The sequence below is a fragment of the Nerophis ophidion genome, linkage group LG09, assembly GCF_033978795.1.
Source record: "Nerophis ophidion isolate RoL-2023_Sa linkage group LG09, RoL_Noph_v1.0, whole genome shotgun sequence".
Lineage (NCBI taxonomy): Eukaryota > Metazoa > Chordata > Actinopteri > Syngnathiformes > Syngnathidae > Nerophis > Nerophis ophidion.
In genome coordinates, this window is record NC_084619.1 from 55,469,754 (window position 1) to 55,491,842 (window position 22,089).

General features: G+C 39.4%; 1 protein-coding gene across 3 annotated transcripts in view; it reads left to right on the forward strand.

Annotated features, from left to right (window-relative positions):
• pank1a (pantothenate kinase 1a) overlaps positions 1-22,089 on the forward strand; it is a 43,141-nt gene that overhangs the window by 5,684 nt on the left and 15,368 nt on the right. For all 3 annotated transcript variants that reach the window (XM_061911298.1, XM_061911299.1, XM_061911300.1), the window contains exons 2-5: positions 15,104-15,250; positions 15,340-15,545; positions 16,341-16,594; positions 20,996-21,172. In XM_061911298.1, the coding sequence (XP_061767282.1) occupies positions 15,104-15,250; positions 15,340-15,545; positions 16,341-16,594; positions 20,996-21,172 (784 nt within the window). The remainder of the gene's footprint in view (positions 1-15,103; positions 15,251-15,339; positions 15,546-16,340; positions 16,595-20,995; positions 21,173-22,089) is intronic.

The window sequence follows — 22,089 nt, forward strand, 5'->3', positions numbered from 1 at the left end:
TTTAGTTTTCTTTGGTGTACTGCCGCGATCAATTAAAAATAGGTGAAACCCTGTGTCCATAATATTAGGTATCCACATGAAAAGCATTATTAAAGATCAGTATTGCAGCATATCAATAATACATGTTTATTATGAGTGTCAATAGGCCCTTTTCCATAAAAAGTAAAGGAACTTTAGGGTCCTGTTGAAGTGTGTTTGTTTTTCCACCACATTTCACAGTTCAGGATACTTTATACAAATCGTATGGAGGAGTGGTTTAGAGTTATTTTACTAAAAATTAAGTAAATTAAATACAAAGCAATTATATACAAAACGATATCATTTGAAAATAAAGTTTTTTGTCCGCAGTCGTCCTCTCAGTGAATGATGAATTCCTTAGGGTCAGGCGATTCCTTTGAGTCGTTTTGAGCTGTAAATAACAATATATAAAAAATAAATGTAAGTGTTTATCTCACACTGACAGCAAGAACACATTGGCTGAACCAGTAATCTGAGGGTTACTGGTTCAATTCCCACCTTCTACCATCCTAGTCACGGCCGTTGTGTCCTTGGGCAAGACACTTCACCCTTGCTCCTGATGGGTCCTGGTGAGCGCCTTGCATGGCAGCTCCAGCCATCATTGTGTGGATGTGTGTGTGAATGGGCGAATGTGGAAATACTGTCAAAGCGCTCTGGGCTCCTTAAAAAGGGGTAGAAAAGCGCTATACAAGTATAACCCATTTAGCGTTAGCTCGTCAGCATTAGTATTCGGCTCACTTGGTTTGCGGCTAATAACGACACAAATGGAGTGTCCCTGACTACTTTTACTACAAGTAATAACGTTATTTACCTTCGTTCAACTCGTTAAAGTACCAATAATTTTCACACACACATTAGGTGTGCCGAAATTATTCTCTGCATTTGACCCATCACCCTTGATCACCCACTGGGAGGTGAGGGGAGCAGTGGGCAGCAGCGGTGGCCGCGCCTGGGAATAGTTTTTGGTGCGTTAACCCCCATATCCAACCCTTGATGCTGAGTGTTTAGCAGGGAGGTAAGGGGTCCCATTTTTATAGTCTTTGGTATGACTCGGCCGGGGTTTGAACTCACAACCTATCGTTCACTTGAGTCTAGCCACTGAGTAGGCCACTGAGTAGGTGTGCTGCCTTCTTTATTTCACATTTATCCAACCAAGTCAAGAGTAGTAAGCAGGTCTTCGAGTTCGGCTAAATACTTCATATTTCTCCATGAATATGTTTAAAAGAGTCCGTCCACTTCTCGTAGCTTCGCATATTGAAATGCAGTTTGCAAAAAAAATATGAACAGCATTAAACTGGTATAGTTTAAAGACTACGGCTGACTAAAAACACTGCAAGATAGTTCCACTGATCAGTGTTCTTCAGCACAAAGATGTTCCCACAAAAGTTCCTGCAGGTCCAAAGTTCCTTTTGTTCTTCTTTCTCTCCGTTGCCAAGAATGTTGTAATAGACGTACACAAGAAATAAACAAGTCATCTCGAATTCTATAACGGCGGCCGTTGTGTTTGAAAAATAAGTTTTAGGAAGGCACCCCATCTGTGTTCAACCAATTAGCGTTCAACATCACAGCCTACTACCAATACGTTTCCAGGAACCCTCCAAAAGTCCCACGTAGTTCGCATAAACTATAAAAAGTTCCTGAAGAACCAAATCTTGCTTGAAACACAGGGGGATTTTTATCTATATGGAGGAGTGGGGAAAGTTCCTGCGATGGAAGAAGGCCTATTGGACCCAATTTGGTCCCAATGGTTGTGAGTGTAGGCCTTTATGCATAGCCACTATTTAGGAGGTGCACAAAGTAGAGTCAAGTATGACCCGTCAAGTCACTAAAGGGTGGGTTCCTAAATCTAATACATATTCATACTGACTTCATTCAAGCACACACAATCATTGATGGCTAAGTAGTTTGTATATATCCATAACTGCCCCATTTTGCATGAATAGATGCATGAAAAAATGTCAATCAATGAATGACACAGCACTTTAAATTACATTTTGCAATAAACTTATCCAAGTTTTTTCCTGCTCAGTCACTGATAAGAATATAACAGGAAATTCCCCTCCACAGGGTCACCACCCTCCGTGGCACTTGGAAATAATGTACTAATGTCTTACATGGCAGGCATGCCACGTTCGATCCTTGGAGGAAGTGGTGGCAAGAAACTGTTCAAGAAATACAGCGGGGCAAAAAAAGTATTTAGTCAGCCACTGATTGTGCAAGTTCTCCCACTTAAAATGATGACAGAGGTCTGTAATTTTCATCATAGGTACACTTCAACTGTGAGAGACAGAATGTGAAAAAAAATCCAGGAATTCACATTGTAGGAATTTTTAAGAATTTATTTGTAAATTATGGTGGAAAATAAGTATTTGGTCAACCATTGAAAGCTATCACTGATGGAAGGAGGTTTTGGCTCAAAATCTCACGATACATGGCCACATTCATTCTTTCCTTAACACGGATCAATCGTCCTGTAACCCTTAGCAGAAAAACCGCCGCAAAGCATGATGTTTCCACCCCCATGCTTCACAGTAGGTCTGGTGTTCTTGGAATGCAACTCAGTATTGTTTTTCCTCCAAACACGACAAGTTGAGTTTATACCAAAATGGATACATGGATGTTACAGCAGAGGATTGGGAGAATGTCATGTGATCAGATGAATCCAAAATAGAACTTTTTGGTATGAACTGAACTCATCTTGTTTGGAGGAAGAAGAATACTGAGTTGCATCCCAAGAACACCATACCTACTGTGAAGCATGGGGGTGGAAACATCATGCTTTTGGGCTGTTTTTCTGCTAAGGGGACAGGATGATTGATTCGTGTTAAGGAAAGAATGAATGGGGCCATGTATCGTGAGATTTTGAGCCAAAACCTCCTTCCATCAGTGAGAGCTTTGAATGGTTGACCAAATATTTATTTTCCACCTTAATTTACAAATAAATTGTTTAAAATTCTTACAATGTGAATTCCTGGATTTTTTTTTCACATCCTGTCTCTCTCAGATGAAGTGTACCTATGGTGAAAATGACAGACCTCTGTGCTCATTTTAAGTTAAGAACTTGCACAATCGGTGGCTGACTAAATACTTTTTTGCCCCACTGTATATGTCTTATTTTTGTATTAAAATCATTATTAAACAGTTTCTTTCAAATGAAAGTATTTCAGTCCAAAACATGCATCAATTTACTTTAAGTTCAAATGAAATAGCATAAAAATAGCTTCACATCAATTAAAAAAAAAAAAAAAAGTGAAACGGGGGACGGGGCCTTCAAATAAAATTATTTTTAGGGCCTGAGTTCATTATTTCATACTTATTTGCGCTAATTAAAGGAACTGTATTTTGTTGTATATTTAAGCTACCTTGTATTTATGGAAAACTTAACCATAAAGAATTTTCAAAATTGTTTCATATTTAAAATCGCTGTCTGCACATTTTCACTTTGGCCCCTCAAGTCCCTTGAACGCACATACAGTAATCCCTCGTTTATTGGTTCCAGGCCTGACCGTGGTAAATTAATTTCAGTAAATTCCAAATGATGAATTATGAATTGAATCAATTCATACTTAAAGCATAAAAACATCCTAAGTATGTTAACAATATGAAAAAACTTGTTTTATCTAATAGAGGAATGCCTCCTGAGGCTGAGCCAATCAGTGCCCACGATACCGAACAGTGTGCAATGATTGGTTGCGTTTCTTCTAGTAGCCAATACTACAATAGCGTTGATATTTTAGCAATTTTTTATGTTTGAAAATTTTTATTTTAGGCCGTTAATACAAAAAACTATGCTTGAAAAAATTACGGGACAGAGTGAATACGCAAACTTTGGAGCGTGTTGTGGCGAAGGACGACTATATTGTACAAAAATATTTTTCTGCTCACTCTCTAGGTGTAGGAACTAAATATCAATTCAGTTTGCCTTTAAATAAATTGAAGATAGCTTGGTAGGTTTAGAAAACATTTTCTTTCCCACCCTAAGTAAACTATTGTTGGTGAGGGATAAATATAATATTTTTTTAGCTATAAAAATGGTCCACTTTTACTCTGTTTTGCAGACTTTTTGCAGAATTTTTTTGTCAATAAAATGAATCCAATATTCATATGTAGTTATCTTAACAACATTGAATGCAAGCAGGGGTTATTATCATTATTGTCTTTGATGCAAGCCTGCCTTGCACATTATTCATGATGGCGTCACCATCAGGAAGTTAATCAATAATTTGTTTTGTTCGGGAAGGAAAACCCGCCCCTTGCTTCTCTTGCAGCTAAGGGTTAAAGGTAATTCAATTGGAAAGTAAATCGTCAATCCCAAAGTCATGCTGGCAAGCATGAACAGTGAACATGTTGGGTAAGCCTACTGTATGATGATAATAATAAACTTGTAAGTTATGATCCACGTACACTCCCACTTTAACCCACATGAACCTTTGGATAGATGACAGTGCACTTAAGTGTGTGTGTGTGTGTGTGTGTGTGTGTGTGTGTGTGTGTGTGTGTGTGTCTCTCTGCAGGCATGATAAATCAGTTTCTAGAGTTTTTATTATTTCTGCCCGTGTGGGGGGTTGTCTCTCGCTGGCTTGGGGTGTGGTCGTCCGCTGCTTCTCTCGTGCCCTGTCCTCTGCCGGGCGCGTCAGTCGGCGGCCTGCTGCCGGCCCTTCCGGGCGGCGCGGTGGGCCGGGCTCTGGGGTTCCCGCTGTTGGCCGTCCTGGCTGCGTGGGGCCGGTGGTCCCTGGTTCCCTGGGCGCCACACCTGCTGTTTGGGTTGGGCTCTCTGGGCGGCTGGGGCCGCACTCTGGCTCCTGCGCACACTGGGGGTTAAATATATTGTACATACAAACACACATATACTGACACACACACACCGTTATTCACACATACAAACGTACATACATAGGCACCTACGCTCCCACATACATACACAAATACAGTACATACCTATATACTCCAGGTCCGTCCATCTATGCGCACATTCACGGTACAAACATTCACATACTGTACATATACATTCACTGTACATACAAACATACATATACATTTACTGTACAAACATTCATATACACATTCTGTTTATATACAAGTACATATACATACATACACTCCTGCACATAATCACATTTCATCCGACCTACATCAACGTTGTTGCCCTAGGGTAAACTGGGTAACACATGGCATATTGACAAAGCTTAACCCATTGTTACTATAACAATCTACAAGATTAATATAGGTTATCTCTCTCTCTTCCCCTCCATCTTTTAGTATTCCTTTTTTATTTTTTTATTATTTCATTTATTTTTTTTATTATCTCTCTAGCTATCATTATGTATACGTATTGTTGCATTTGAACAACTGTATTGTTGAAAATAGAGGTAAACTATTGGTATTGTTCATGATCAATAGCGCTTTTTCTATTGGTATTTGTATTGTTCCAGTTTTGGTGTAAAAGTGCTCATTGTCATTTCTATATTATTATTTATTTCACTAACTGCTTATTTGCTATCACTTTTACGATCATATTTGTACATATCATATGTGCTGGTGTTCTATTGTTATTGTTGTTTTTGTTGTTATGTTTGCTGTTGTTGTTTTTGTCTCTCTGTCTAATCCCCCTCTTATCCCCACAATTTCCCCCCCTGTCTCCATTTTTTTCTCTTTCTATCCCCTCCTGCTCCGGCCCGGCTGCACCAAATGATAATATAAATACATTTAATAAAGTCAAATTCAAATAAGGCAACAACTCTAGACTTTTGACAAGAACAAGAAAGTTTGATCACATTACGCCTGTACTGGCTCACCTGCACTGGCTTCCTGTGCACTTAAGATGTGACTTTAAGGTTTTACTACTTACGTATAAAATACTACACGGTCTAGCTCCATCCTATCTTGCCGATTGTATTGTACCATATGTCCCGGCAAGAAATCTGCGTTCAAAGGACTCCGGCTTGTTAGTGATTCCCAAAGCCCAAAAAAAGTCTGCGGGCTATAGAGCGTTTTACTCTGGAATGCCCTCCCGGTAACAGTTCGAGATGCCACCTCAGTAGAAGCATTTAAGTCTCACCTTAAAACTCATTTGTATACTCTAGCCTTTAAATAGACTCCCTTTTTAGACCAGTTGATCTGCCGTTTCTTTTCTTTTTCTTCTATGTCCCACTCTCCCTTGTGGAGGGGGTCCGGTCCGATCCGGTGGCCATGTACTGCTTGCCTGTGTATCGGCTGGGGACATCTCTGCGCTGCTGATCCGCCTCCGCTTGGGATGGTTTCCTGCTGGCTCCGCTGTGAACGGGACTCTCGCTGCTGTGTTGGATCCGCTTTGGACTGGACTCTCGCGACTGTGTTGGATCCATTGTGGATTGAACTTTCACAGTATCATGTTAGACCCGCTCGACATCCATTGCTTTCCTCCTCTCTAAGGTTCTCATAGTCATCATTGTCACCGACGTCCCACTGGGTGTGAGTTTTCCTTGCCCTTATGTGGGCCTACCGAGGATGTCGTAGTGGTTTGTGCAGCCCTTTGAGACACTAGTGATTTAGGGCTATATAAGTAAACATTGATAGATTGATTGAAGAGAAGTATCCCACACTTCTCTTTTGTAAAGTAAATCTGAACAGCTGATATGGGCATCTATATCAAATATATGATTTGCCTGAGATGCTGGACAGGACAAAAAAAAAAAAAAATATATATATATATAGGATGGAGCTAACTTTGGCACCAGTTAAGTAGTTAAAAGAATACATTTTGCACAATCACGCTATGCTGTTGTTTACGGTCACAATATCAAAGAAGCCCTCACTACGTTCACGTCCATTCAGATGCACACTGTTTATATTTTTATTAACTGGTGACATTTGTAGTTTTGGAGGGTTGATAAGCGTCTTCTACAATGAAACACGAGTTATTAGCCGTGTGTACAAGGACAACATTCATCATTTGGATTAGAATGTTCCTGTGTACATGGACCCTGAAAAAAATTATCCGATTATGACATGCAGTTTCAAGCATCACACCTTCAATTGGAATACTTTACTTTGACATGCGCAGAACTTATACATATCCCACATAAATGGCACAGAATAGTTACATTTCTAAAAGAAAGGTGAAACAAAAGTAGTGAACATAAGGAAATAATGATAAATAGATAGAGAGGTGAAACAAAAGTAGTGAACAGAAGGATGATAAGGATAAGGATAAATATATACCGTGATAAGAATAAACAACCTAACAAACAGAAAGGTGTGTTATTATTTATGGTATGGCGCCATTGTTTGGACGAGTTTGCTCACTGCAGGTGCTTAAGAAGCAGTCGACTTCCACTGTAAACAAACTTAGCTTTGTGAATTTTTGCTTGTCCGACGTTATCACCGTATCTATTTATCATTATTTCCTTCTGTTCACTACTTTTGTTTCACTTCTCTTTTCGAAATGTAGCTGTTCTGTGCCATTTATCTGGAATATGTATAAGTTGGCGCATGTTTTCATGTTACAACGTTCTGTGTATGTGTCTGAGGCGAACAGTTAGCACGTCTTAACAGCTTGTTACGACGACAACTGGAGCCCTTCTTTTATTGTTACATCGACTCACGACACTCCAAACCATACTTTTGGTTTTAGTAGTCTCGTTTTAAAGCAACAAACTCAACACTTCATAACACTTCTTCTGTACATGTTGAATGAGGGGAAACATGACAATTGCTTCATTCCAAAACTAATAAATTTAGTGCCCCTCCTCCACTCAAGTATATCTGTCATCAAAGACATGCGCAATAAGGATAATTCCAACCCAAATTTCAGAAGATGTGTTGTCATGCGCTACAATCCGAATGACTATTAGCATAAATGGAATAATCGATGGGATTTAAATTTTGACCCGAACGTGTGTGATTGGGTCAGAATATTCCAAAAGCCATGAAATTCTAAATTAATTATAATTTGCAAAAAAAAAAAAAAGTTTATGAGTTTGAACATCAAATATCTTGTCTTTGTAGTGCATTCAATTGAATATGAGTTAAAAAGGATTTGCAAATCATTGTATTCCATTTCTATTTACATCTAACACAATTTCCCAACTTATATGGAAACGGGGTATGTATATATATATTGTGTGTGTGTGTGTGTGTGTGTGTGTGTGTGTGTGTGTGTATATTAGGGGTGTAACTGTACACAAAAATTTCGGTTCGGTACGTACCTCGGTTTAGAGGTCACGGTTCGGTTCATTTTCGGTACATTAAGAAAACAAAATATACATTTTTGGGTTATTTATTTACCAAATTTTTAAACAATGGATTTATCCTTTTAACATTGGGAACACTATAATAATTCTACCCACGTTAATCCACATTTAACTGCCTCAAGTTGTTGCTTTGATTAAATAAAATGACAAAACCTTTCTTCTACATATAAAAAGTGCAGCATTAAACAGTTTCAAGTCAACTCATCATGCTTAATTTATTACAGCATTTGGGAAGCCTGTAGTTAACTATTATTATACACACACACACAGCAAAATGAGCTAACATAACGCTAATAGCTAATTAGCCTTCAGCTCAACCCAGAACTATGAGCGAGCTGAGCTGCAGTTTAAGTTTCTAGTAGGTCAACGGGCTCATAGTGATGTTTGTAATAGTTGTGACTGGGAAGTGTTTTTTATAATTTGGGGAGTGTACGATGTCAGCTGCTCACCTGCTAAACACATATCTGCTCATCTCGACGCCGGAGCACTGACTCCATGCTTTCTGAAAACGCTCTGTTGATTGGCTGTTACATCGCTCTGAATGCGCACTGCTGATTGGCTGTTACATCGCTCTGAATGCGCACTGCTGATTGGCTTTGTATGTAACCAATCAGATGGTTGTGTGGGCGGGACAATGCTGGGTGCTCACTGCTCAGACAGAGGCAGAAAGCAGAGCAGCTTGTTAAGACTTTAGCTTACAAACTTGTTCGATACACCCTCGTACCGAACCGAAACCACGTACCGAAACGGTTCAATACAATTACACATACCATTACACCCCTAGTGTATATATATATATATAATATATATATATATATATATATATATATATATATATATATATATATATATATATATATATATATACACACACACACACAGCTTTTTCTCATTACAATCTTGATTTTTTTCTCTTTTTTCTTACATTTTTACTGTTATTTGTAAGTACGCAACTTTTTACTTTTTAACCGACACGTTAGGTATATTTGCACATAGTATTATTGGTATTGGATCGGTATCGCCTGAATTTTATTTGGTGTTGATCGGTAAGAAAATCAGCTGTATCCCACATCACTACATTTTAGATCCAATCAAGGGTTTACTATCTTTTTAAGCCCCATCCTGATTGACTGTGTGGTTTATCAATGACGTCAATATGTTTGGGACAAGGTTGCTGTTACAAAGACAATGTAGCGCCTTTTTGACCTGTCTATTATCAAATCGTCAGGTGCATTTTGTCTTTTTTAAGGGGGTAGTGGGGTCGTGTTTACAGAGCTGAGATGAGGTCAGTGGGTGAGAGGGAAACGGAGCACATGTCGAGAAATGGAACACCGTTTGTACATTCGGTGGGGTCATGAGCAGCGGCAGCAGGTGACGAGACATGACACCCACTTGTCCTTGTCCTGTTGATGTGCGGTCCGCCTCTATTCAATCACCCGCACATGTCTCTTACAGTCCCCAGGTGCGTGATCTACAGAAGTAAATAACCACCAGGCTTTGTAAATAGTGTCGGGTCAAAAAAAACACATCTCGTGGCTGTGGGCAACTTCCTGATGTCTTTTAAATGTTTCTTAAACTGAGATGGTAGTGGCTGCGTTTGCAATAAGTTGCAGTTGTTGTTGTTTACATGTAACTAATTGGCGCTATGAATGCAGTTGTTTCCTTACCGATATTACAACATTGGTTCTATCACCGCCGCGTTGTAACAAAATACTTGTTCATACATGACCATGTGGTCAGGGAGAGACACTTCATTCTTTACACTTTATCATGCACTCCAAATCATTATTTTGAGTCAAAAAGGCCTCTCTCCTGCCAGCTAAATAAATGCTTAAAGTAGAATATTTATGTCAGTGGTGTCCACAGTCTGGCCCGGAGGCAATTTTTGACCCCCAGATTGTTTTTTGTATTTATTCTAATGACAAAATAAAAACATCCCGTATTTGAACATACCACCAAAAATACTTGAATATGCAGTTTTGGGAGAAAGCAAGCCGCAAATTAATGCTAATGTTAGCATGCTAACAGTTAGAATATGTCAACTACAGTCACATGACTCTGAAGCGTACATGTGTAAAATTTGCTAAAAAGTTGGTATGCTATAGTTAGCGTGGCAATGTTAGCATGCTCACATGTTAACTTTATCCTGCTAACAGTTAGCATGTGTCAGTCAATCAATCAATCAATGATTATTTATATAGCCCTAAATCACAAGTGTCTCAAAGGGCTGCACAAGCCACAATGACATCCGCTGTACAGAGCCCATATAAGGGCAAGGAAAAACTCATCCCAGTGGGACGTCGATTAGAATGACTATGAGAAATATTGGAGAGGACCGCATATGCGGGCAACCCCCCCCCCCCCCCCCCCCCCCCCCCATCCTCCCAAGGGGAGACCGAAAGCAATGGACGTCGAGTGGGTCTAACATAATATTGTGAAAGTCCAGTCCATAGTGGATCTAACATAATAGTGGGAGTCCAGTCCATAGTGAATCTAACATAATAGTGAGAGTCCAGTACATTGTAGATCTAGCATGATAGCGAGAGTCAAGTCCAGTCCAGTAACCAAGTTATAGGACTATGAAGTGTACACGTGTAAAATTAGCTGAAAAAAAAATGCTAACAGTTAACGTGTCAATTACCAAGTCAAATGACTGTGAAGTGTAGGTATTTAAAATCAACCAAAAAAGTTGACAAGTCCAAAGTTATGAGTCTGAAGCATTCAACTGCAAAATTGGCTAATAAAGTTTGCATGCTAATATTAGTAATGCTGCCTTAGGCTGAGCCAATCATTGGCCACTATACTAAACAGTGCGGACTGATTGTTTTGGTCTCTTCTACTGGCCATTTTTACTGTAGTACTGCTATATTTTGTATTTTTATTTGGCCATTTTATTGCTTCAAAAGGCTTAATTTAGGGCAAACTCGTGTGCAATATGCTTAGTTACTAATAAAACGAAGCTAATATGTATGCTATGTTCAGATAATGAAGCGCAGTGCTTCTCAAACTTTTACGCCAAGTACCACCTTAAAAATCATGTGGCTCTCAAAGTACCCCCATATTAACCAACATTAAAACACAGTAGCCTAGTAGGCCTAAGTATTCATTAAAAGCAAGCAGAGGTTTTATTTAACAATTATATTTAATATTCTGGCCACTTTAGAATACAGTAGAATACACAGTTTTGAACACTAACACTGTGTTTGAATAAATGAAATTAAAACAGTAATCACTTAAGTAAATGGCCACTGGTCGAGCATATATTGATTGACCTACTTAGTATTGGTTTTAGTATCTTTAATGTTTAAAAGTGGCCCCCGCATTCTTACATTTTTATTTATTGCTGGAAAGTTTGGACGTCCCCTGTTTTACAGTGTCCTATATTCTTAGAGTACACGTGTATCTAAGTTCTTGCACACAATGATTCCCCTCAAAAGACGTGAAAAGGGTTAAAGGTCAGAGTTAAACGTCAGAGTGACCTCGTCCCAGGGTGCTGCTTATCTGCTTTATTTACTCGCAGAGGTCAGTGGGCTAAGATATGGGTCATTCCGCAATGTTCTCGCGAGCGTGCGGACACACTTTGTATTGTTCCAAAGAACAAGCTTTTTGATTGGTCGGCGTGTCACTGTGTGGTGTGCACCACCAAGACACTGTAAAGTTGGGGACATTCTGTTGGGGGGGTTGGGATGCCAGGACCATCAACCCACAATAACCCCGTCGTCGGCTCGTTCTCTGTCCGTCACAAGAGAGCGTACGCGGCGTCACTGCCGCCGGGCTCGCGAGGTCCTCTTGTCTGAACATGACTGACACGTGCGTCTTGTAAAAATAGCAACACGCGCGTCATTGGAGGGATGATTGAAGAATAAACATGGCAACACATCAATACTACGCTGTAAATAGTAAAGTTAGTGTTACGGCTCAGACCCCTGCCAACAGCGCTCATCTGTCTGTGTGCTCCAGTGAGCGCACCTCAGGACACACCCACGGTCGCGCACATCCAGGTATGCGCCGTGCGCGTCTCCGCCTTGCAGCATCCACCAGCTGTAATCATTCACTGGCAATCAGCACACCTGCATGTAATGAAGGAGCTGCCTTCTTAAGCCTGGACAACCTGCCATCGCTCACCAGAGTATAGTCTTCTGTCACGTACAACCTCTGTTTCCGTGTTTGACGTTGCTGTGTGTGTCGTCATTCCTCGTCGTCGTTCCCCTGCTTCTCGGATTGCCCCTTGGATCTCGACCTTCCGCTTGGACACATTCTTCTCGACGCCTCTCGTTTGCCTTGGATCGTCTGCCTGCCCCACGGACTTCCTTGTTCTTTCGCTCTCACCAACATTTACGGTAAAATCCTCCAGTTAAATACTACACATAGTCTTATACCATACACACTCTTGGATGTAGTTTACACTCCATTTCCTTAGTTTATATTTATATTGTTTGATTATTTTATATATGGTTAATATAAATAATACATCTATAGAGCTACATCACTCTCTAGTGTCTGTTGCCATCACCTTCCTCAGTTAGCCGTAACAGTTAGTCCACATTTTGTCACATTGTCCCCTTAAGACACAATAAAGTACATTTATCTTGTCCCTCAAGATTGCACACAAAATACGTCCTGATGCCTGAGTAAGTCACTTGTATTATAGTTTAAAAAGAAAAAAAGAAAAAAAATGTTTTTAATTCGTTCATTGAACCACAATTTTTGTTACAGGCCAACCCTTGATCTCATCCCATCCATCCATCCATCCATCCATTGATTTTCTACCGCTTATTTCTTTTTTGGGCCGCATGGGGTGCTGTTGCCTATCTCAGCTACAATCGGGCGGAAGGCGGCGTACACCCTGGACAAGTCGCCACCTCATCGCAGTGTTCTCATCCCAACTGCTTTTTGCACTGGGGGGCAGAAATAGGCCTTCCTCTCATACATATGTGAACAAATGTCCTAATAATATGAATATTTATTATAATAATAATAATAGTAATTATAATATATAAATATGAAATACAATAAAGCCAAGGCATATAAATAACTAACACAATAGAATAAAAATAGGGCAAGAGTATTTGGTGAGTTAGACGGAGTAGGCAGACTGGAATAGGTGTGTTTTGAGTTTAGATTTTAAGGTATTTGTAATTATAGTGTAATAGAAATATATTTTTGGATGAGTAATTTTATCTTGTTGACTCCATAATAAGGCTTTAAAAAATATAAAAAGTAAATATTGTTCCCAAAAGTAAACATTTACTGAGCTGATAAGTCAAAGGGTTTACATCCATAAATACTAAATATATAAAAATAAATACTACATTTTGATAAGTACAATCAATCGAGCCCTGCGATGAGGTGGCGACTTGTCCAGGGTGTAGCCCTCCTTCTGCCCGAGTGCAGCTGAGATAGGCTCCAGCGACCCCAAAAAAGGGACAAGCGGTAGTAAATGGATGGATGGATGGATGGACAATCAATCAATCAATCAAATTTTACTTATATAGCCCTAAATCACGAGTGTCTCAAAGGACTGCACAAGCCACAACGACATCCTCGGCTCAGGTCCAACATCAGGTAAAGAAAAAAACTCAACCCGATGGGATGACAATGAGAAACCTTGGAGGGGACCAACACCCCAACTTTGGACAGCTAGCGGTCTCATCTGGCTGGTGGTCACCGAATCTGTGCCTCCCCTCGCCACGAAGGAGAGGGGGGCAGAGCAGAAAAGAAACAGCAGATCAACTGGTCTAAAAGGGGGGTCTATTTAAAGGCTACACAAAAAAAGAGGAAACGTAACATTTCTGTAGGGTATTTGTTACACATATAAACCTCAATTTATGAACTGATGTGTTAATATATTTTTTCATTTGATTGCGTGTGTGTGTGCGTGAGTGTCGTGTGTGTGCGTACATCCAGCCATCCATTCGTTTTCTACATTATGTGTGTGTATATATATATATATATATATATATATATATATATATATATATATATTTATATATATATATATTTACAAACCCCGTTTCCATATGAGTTGGGAAATTGTGTTAGACGTAAATAAACGGAATACACTGATTTGCAAATCATTTTCAACCCATATTTAGTTGAATATGCTACAAAGACAACATATTTGATGTTAAAACTGATAAACTTTTTTTTTGTGCAAATAATCATTAACTTTAGAATTAATTATTTGTATATATATATATATATATATATATATATATATATATATATATACACACACACACACTGTGTGCGTATGTTTGGTATATGTGTATGAATGTACATGTGTGTGTGTGTGTGTGTGTTTATATATATATATATAAATATATATAAAATCATTGTGTTGTATAAATTCATCTGGTATTCTGTTGCTGATAGAGAATCAGACTTTTTTTAGACCTGAGTGAGGGAAGGAAATTGTAATCTTTTGCTTCTTCCTGCTCAGACACCCACCATGTTCTTTTTTTATTTTGTTTCATTATATAGAGGGAGAGTACTTTTGGTTGTTGTGATCGAAATAAGGGATAAACAATGCAAAACTAGCTGGCGATGAGATAAATAGAGACACTATAAAAGAGCATGAAAGAGTTGAACACAGCTGTCTGCGACAAATCAAACCCCTGCTGAGACGAATATATTAAATGTGTGAAAAGGGAATACTCCCTTAGCGATGCTGGCGTTGGGGGAGGTCAACTGTTTCCATGGCAACCGCTGCAACCATGTTCTCGCTGTTGTGCCACGCTGGCAAGCAAGGTTCCACCCTGCGCTCCTCTTACACCTCACCTGTGTCACCTGACACTTTCATTGTCTTTGGAAAGAAAATGTCCCCTCACCAACGTCTCCTCCTCCTCCACCAGCGTTCCCCTGGTTCGGGATGGACATCGGAGGCACGCTGGTCAAGCTGGTGTATTTCGAGCCGGTCGATATAACAGCAGAAGAAGAGCAGGAGGAAGTGGAGAACCTCAAATCCATCCGCCGCTACCTCACCTCAAACGTGGCCTATGGTGAACACACACACACATACACACACAGTTAGTAGTAAATGTTTGCACGTGCTTTGGAAATCTGACGGCGCCGTGTGTCCTCTTTGCAGGTAAGACGGGCGTGCGCGACGTCCACCTGGAGCTGAGAAACCTGACAATGTGCGGCCGCAGGGGAAACCTGCACTTCATCCGCTTCCCCACGCAGGGCATGCCCCGCTTTATCCAGATGGGCCGCGACAAGAACTTCTCCAGCCTGCACACCACGCTCTGCGCCACTGGTGGCGGCGCATACAAGTTTGAGAACGACTTCCGCACCGTGAGTCTTTCAGCGCCCCTTGCAATACTGGATGGATGCTGTAATAAAAGACTCCGTAGCACACCGTGTCACGGAGAACCGATACACTGTGTGCAGCATTAGCTCACAGCTAAGGCCGAAAGACGACTAGATTTTAAATCCTCATCGTAATATTTAATCACCATGTTAAAAGTAAGAAAAAAATCGATTTTCCTTTTTATCATGTCTTACACCTCCAAACTACACTGAGAGAAAGCTTCAAGTGACACACTGTGAAAACTAGGTGACACTGATATAACAGCGCCTCTGTTAGTTGCTCCCAAGTCATGCACTCCCGTCTCATACTGCATGACACAGGTGTCGAACTCAATGCCCAGAACTAGCCAGCCACATAATTTTACGTGGCCAGCCGCATAATTTTACGTAGTCAGCCGCATAATTGTAAGTGACCCGTCGCATCGTTTTACATTGTACGTGGTCCGCAGCATCATTTTATATGGCCCGACGCATCATTATGTGGCCTGTCACATCATTTTACATATAATGTGGGCGGTAGCATAATTTTACGTGGGCAACCGCATCATTTAATAGGGCCTAACAGAAAATAAAAAAATATCATCCTTATTTGAAATATTTAGTCCTTCTTAGATTTCGGTTTTTGCAGTGTAGGCCATAATAGAATTATATTTCAATATATTCACTGTTACGAGAGGCCCTCCGAGGGCTTCCATAATCTCAATATGGGCCCTAAATAAAAACGAGTTTGACACCCTCACGCTGTATTCTTCTGACGTGAAAACTCCTGTGGTGCCGCAGATGGCCGACCTGGAGCTGCTGAAGCTGGATGAGCTGGACTGCCTGATCCGGGGCCTGCTGTTTGTCGACCGAGTGGGCTTTAACGGCCACCCGGAGTGCTACTACTTCCAGAACCCCTCGGACACGCAGAGCTGCGTCAAGCAGCCCTGCACGCTGGACAACCCCTTCCCCATGCTGCTGGTCAACATCGGCTCTGGGGTGTCCATCTTGGCCGTGTACTCCGAGGGCAACTACAAGCGAGTGACCGGGACCAGGTGAGCGCTCGGCCACTTTGTTAGGGACACACCAATAAGAGACCCAACAAGCCTTTGAGTGTCTTGTTTGGGATTCATTCTGATGATCCTTAACCCTTTTCAGAATATTCGGAACACATAATAGGGTTGTCACAATACCAACGATTCAGTCGTCTATACGATACCTACGAATGACCACAATCCTGAACAATAAAAATAAAAAATAAAAATAACCATGTATGTTTTAATTCATTACTTACTGGAAAACTTTTTCAAACTCAAGTATTTTAAGATCACTGTGCTTCAAAGTATTTTTGCACATAATTTAAATTGTATAATCAACTGCCAAGATGTTCTGTAACAAACAAGTGCTTATAAATATACTCATAAATACTGTATCAACATTTTACATTTTAGAAAGAACAGCAGTGTCGTGGAGGCCTCCAGGCCAGACTTTGCCCTTTTTTGGGGTAAATAAGTAAAGCAGTGGTGTTCAAAGTGCTGTCATACCACAGAAGTTGTATGTCCATCCATCCATCCATCCATCCATCCATCCATCCATCTTCCGCTTATCTGAAGTCGAGTCACGGAGGCAGCAGCCTAAGCAGGAAAGTCCAGACTTTCCTCTCCCCAGCCACTTCGTCCTGCTCCTCCCGGGGAATCCCGAGGCGTTCCCAGGCCAGCCGGGAGACATAGTCTTCCCAACGTGTCCTGGGTCTTCCCCGTGGCCTCCTACCGGTCGGACGTGCCCGAAACACATCCGTAAGGAGGTGTTCGGGTGGCATCCTGACCAGATGCCCGAACCACCTCATCTGGCTCCTCTCGATGTGGAGGAGCAGCGCTTTACTTTGAGTTCCCCCCCAGATGGCAGAGCTTCTCATTCTATCGCTAAGGGAGAGCCCCGCCACCCGGTGGAGGAAACTCATTTCGGCCGCTTGTACCCGTGATCTTGTCCTTTTGGTCATAACCCAAAGCTCATGACCATAGGTGAGGATGGGAACGTAGATCGACTGGTAAATTGAGAGCTTTGCCTTCCGGCTCAGCTCCTTCTTCACCACAACGGATCGATACAGCGTCCGCATTACTGAAGTTGCCGCACCGGTCCGCCTGTTGATGTCACGACCCACTCTTCCCTCACTCGTGAACAAGACTCCGAGGTACTTGAACTCCTCCACTTGGTTGCGGAAGAGATCTTGCCCCCTTCCCCAACCCGGAGATGGCGCTCCACCCTTTTCCGGGCGAGAATCATGGACTCGGACTTGGAGGTGTTGATTCTCATCCCAGTAGCTTCACACTCTGCTACGAACCGATCCAGTGAGTGCTGAAGATCCTGGCCAGAAGTTGTGTTTTCATCATACTTGTGGAAGTGAATAAAAATTGGGTTGCACGTCTTTGGGCTTGTGCTGGTGGAGCTCTGCTCTCACTCGCGCGGCGAATACTTTTGTGATCGCTTGTTTTGGATTATTGAATGAATGCATGACGCGAGAGACAACTCGCTTTATTTTTAATATGTACTTTAAATATAGCGGCAAAGTTGCTGAAGTGCATCACAGATCAATTCTGCTGTGTCTTATTCTCTGGCAAATCAGGCGCGTATAAGGTGTGTTGTGAAGCAGAGTTATGTCATACCTTCACTTCCGTTGTCATTTGTTAATGAGGGAGGGCAATCTGGTAGTGCCTAATCCGCATTTGTGACTAGCCTAATAAGTAAATAACGTCATACTGAAATACTACGCTACTTTGCAGTTTATAAAACGGTGCGGCTAATTTATGGATTTTCTTTGCTAACAGCCATAATGAAAATAGCGTTCATAAAACACAAGCAGATACATTGTAAAGGTGTGCTATTGTTTGTGCTATGGCGCCATCTTTTGGACATCCACAGCAGTGGTTCTCAAATGGGGGTACGCGTACCCTTGGGGGTACTTAAAGGTATGCCAAGGGGTACGTGAGATTTTTTTTTAATATTCTAAAAATAGCAACAATTCAAAAATCCTTTATATTTATTGAATAATTTATTTATTGAATAATACTTAAAAAAATGTGAATGTAAGTTCATAAACTGTGAAAAGAAATGCAACAAGTCAGTGTTGACAGTTAGATTTTTTGTGGAAATGTTCCATAAATATTGATGTTAAAGATTTCTTTTTTTGTGAAGAAATGTTTAGAATTAAGTTCATGAATCCAGATTAATCTCTATTACAATCCCCAAAGAGGGCACTTTAAGTTGATGATTACTTTTATGTGTAGAAATCTTTATTTATAATTTAATCACTGGTTTATTTTTTAACAAGTTTTTAGTTATTTTTATATCTTTTTTTCCAAATAATTCGAGAAAGACCACTACAAATGAGCAATATTTTGCACTGTTATACAATTATATAAATCAGAAACTGATGACATTATGCTGTATTTTACTTCTTTATCTCTTTTTTTCAACCAAATATACTTTGCTCTGATTAGGGGGTACTTGAATTACAAAAATGTTCACAGGGGGTACATCACTGAAAAAAGGTTGAGAACCACTGTTCTAGTCAACCAGAGCATTTGTACTCGACTGGATTCGTCATTCATCACTACAAGTAACGTTTGTCTGTCTTACAATATAACTACAACTATTTATACTTACTAAACTGTCCCGTGTGTGAGGTGTGTAGGAGTTTGTCATGCATATTTGTACATGTTATCATAATGTAATCAAGCTAGCGTTGTTAGCGTTAATTACTATGCCAAGACACTTATGAGGGTCTGTGTTTGTATCATTACTTACAATGGCATTCTGTTTGTATTTTTTAAGTTTTTTGTAGTAGTACAAACTACTAATATAACATTGTGAGGTATAGAAACAAAAATTAGCATTTGTCCACTTTGTAACTCTAAAATAAACACTTTTTATCACAGTGCAGTGACACTTATAGTCATTGCACTGTATAGTCTTAAAAAAAAAAAAGCAATTTGCAAGATTAGATTCACCTTCACTTTCCAAGACAACTTGCTCCAGGTGATAATAGCCTCAACACTTGTCTTTTTATGTAATACCGCCTTGTGTACATCATGTAACATCGGCATTAGATTAGATAACAAGATTTTACAGGTCATTATAAGACACACAAAAACAACTGTTCTATAAGTCATAGCATTTACTGAATTACTTACTGAATGACACATTTAAGTTAATCAGTTCCAACTGAAGTAACAGTCATTACAATACAATGTATTTTATGTGGTTTATGTCAAACCTGATTAAAACTACACAATTGTTAATTACTTTGTGTGTGTATGTATACAGAGTATATATAAATACATTGTATATATAGACAGTGTATATATACAATATATATGTATATATACAGTATATTTATGGGTGTATGTATGTATCTGTATGTAATATATATATATATATATATATGTGTATATATATATATATATATATTTATACTACACTTTTTGTATAAACACACAGAGTATAAATACATTGTATATATACTGTATATAGACAGTGTGTATATATACAGTATATGTATGTATGTATGTATCTGTATGAATATATACATATGTATACATATATTACGCTTTGTGTTTATATATATATATTTATTACTCTCTGTGTGTATATATACTCTGTGTATATATAGAGTATATATAAATATATTGTGTATATAGACAGTGTATATATACAATATCCAATCCAATTTAATCCACTTTATTTATATAGCACATTTAAACAACAAAATGTTTCCAAAGTGCTGCACAACAATATTAAAAACAACATTCCAATACTATCCTGAGCTCCACCAATGACTGAATAAAAATAAATGATAATAAATAAATACATATATAACCAATATTAAAAAAATAGAAAATAAATATGATTAAAAACGATGTATATTTTACATATATATATTATATATGTATATATACAGTATATGTATGTGTGTATCTGTATGTGTATGTATATATATATATATATATATATATATATATATATATATATATATATATATACATATAAGTAATGATTACATACATAGATAATTGTTATTAATTAGTATCTATGAATGTTTATGGGTATATATATATTTCCACCCCCCCATCTATTACATTATACAAATACATGAATTATAAAAGATGTATTCCCTTTATTTTACCCATGATTTTATTTTCTATTCGTACATACTTTTTACAATTTATTTTGATATGTCATGTATAAATTAAGTAATAATTACCCGTTTTCACAGTTTTTTTTTAAATTTCATTTTGATGTATCTTAATTTAAAATGTATTGATTTAGTGTATTTTGTAATTACTGCAAAACTATACATAAGATTCAGCAAAATATTTTAAATATGATACAAACGGGAGAAAACTGTTGTATGAATATGATATATTAGAGTAATGACATGATTATATTTTGTCCCCCAGTCTTGGAGGTGGTACATTCCTTGGCCTCTGCTGCCTGCTGACCGGCTGCGAGACGTTCGAGGAAGCTCTGGAGATGGCCAGCAAAGGCGACTCCACCAACGTGGACAAGCTGGTGAAGGACATTTACGGGGGAGACTATGAGCGCTTCGGCCTGCAGGGTTCTGCCGTGGCATCCAGGTGAGTCTCAAGCGGCCCAGGCCACGCCTCCTGTGTTATGTAGACACTTTGTGTCACACGTGACGTTGAAAAGTCCAGGTTTTGTTTACGACGTGTTGTCATATAATCGCTCCGTCATATGCGCTACGACCTAGTCACTTATTATTCATGACTCTGAGTATTCCAATACAGCAGTGGTTTTATCACATGAATTGCAGGTAATTTCCAAATTTCTTAAAAGCAATTAGTTGCAAAGTTGCAAGGACAGTTTTGCGAGATGCCAGCCATGTTTTTCAACCAATCTTGCTCCAGTTTTTCCACAGCTCCCTAAAGGTGTGTACTGAATTTGGCGGTGATTTGGCCAAACACCCTAAAGTTAGTGTTGGTGTTTTCGCAGAGCATCGTTGAGCTGTGTGACAAACTTTTTGTGGACAAGTAAACACACAGCTGGACGACTTGTTTCGAGCATTTATATCGGAGATTTTAGATGCAGGTTAATATAATTTTTGGACCATTCGGGCCAACATTGGATTGGGACACCCTTAATAATACCACCATCTGGTGGTGTAAAGTACATCTCCACCTATTCCCATTTCGGTATTCACTTTCCCGCATTTTCAAAAATTTTATTTCTCTGCTTTAAATGATAAATACTGTAAATCCTGGACTATAAGCCGCTACTTTTTTCCTACTTTTTCAGCCCTGCGGCTTTTAAAATGGTGCGGCTCATATGTGGATTTTTCTTCGCTAATGGCCATCATCCAAATAGTTCCAAAAAAATAAAATAAACTAGCAAAGGCACTTAAAAAAGTGTGTTATTGTTTGTGCTAAGGCGCCATCTCTTTGACAAGTTTGCTCACTGCACGTGCTGCACTGTTTATCCGTTTAGTGCTGTTTAGACTGAGCTTCAAACCACAAGTAGACTGAGCTTTAAACCA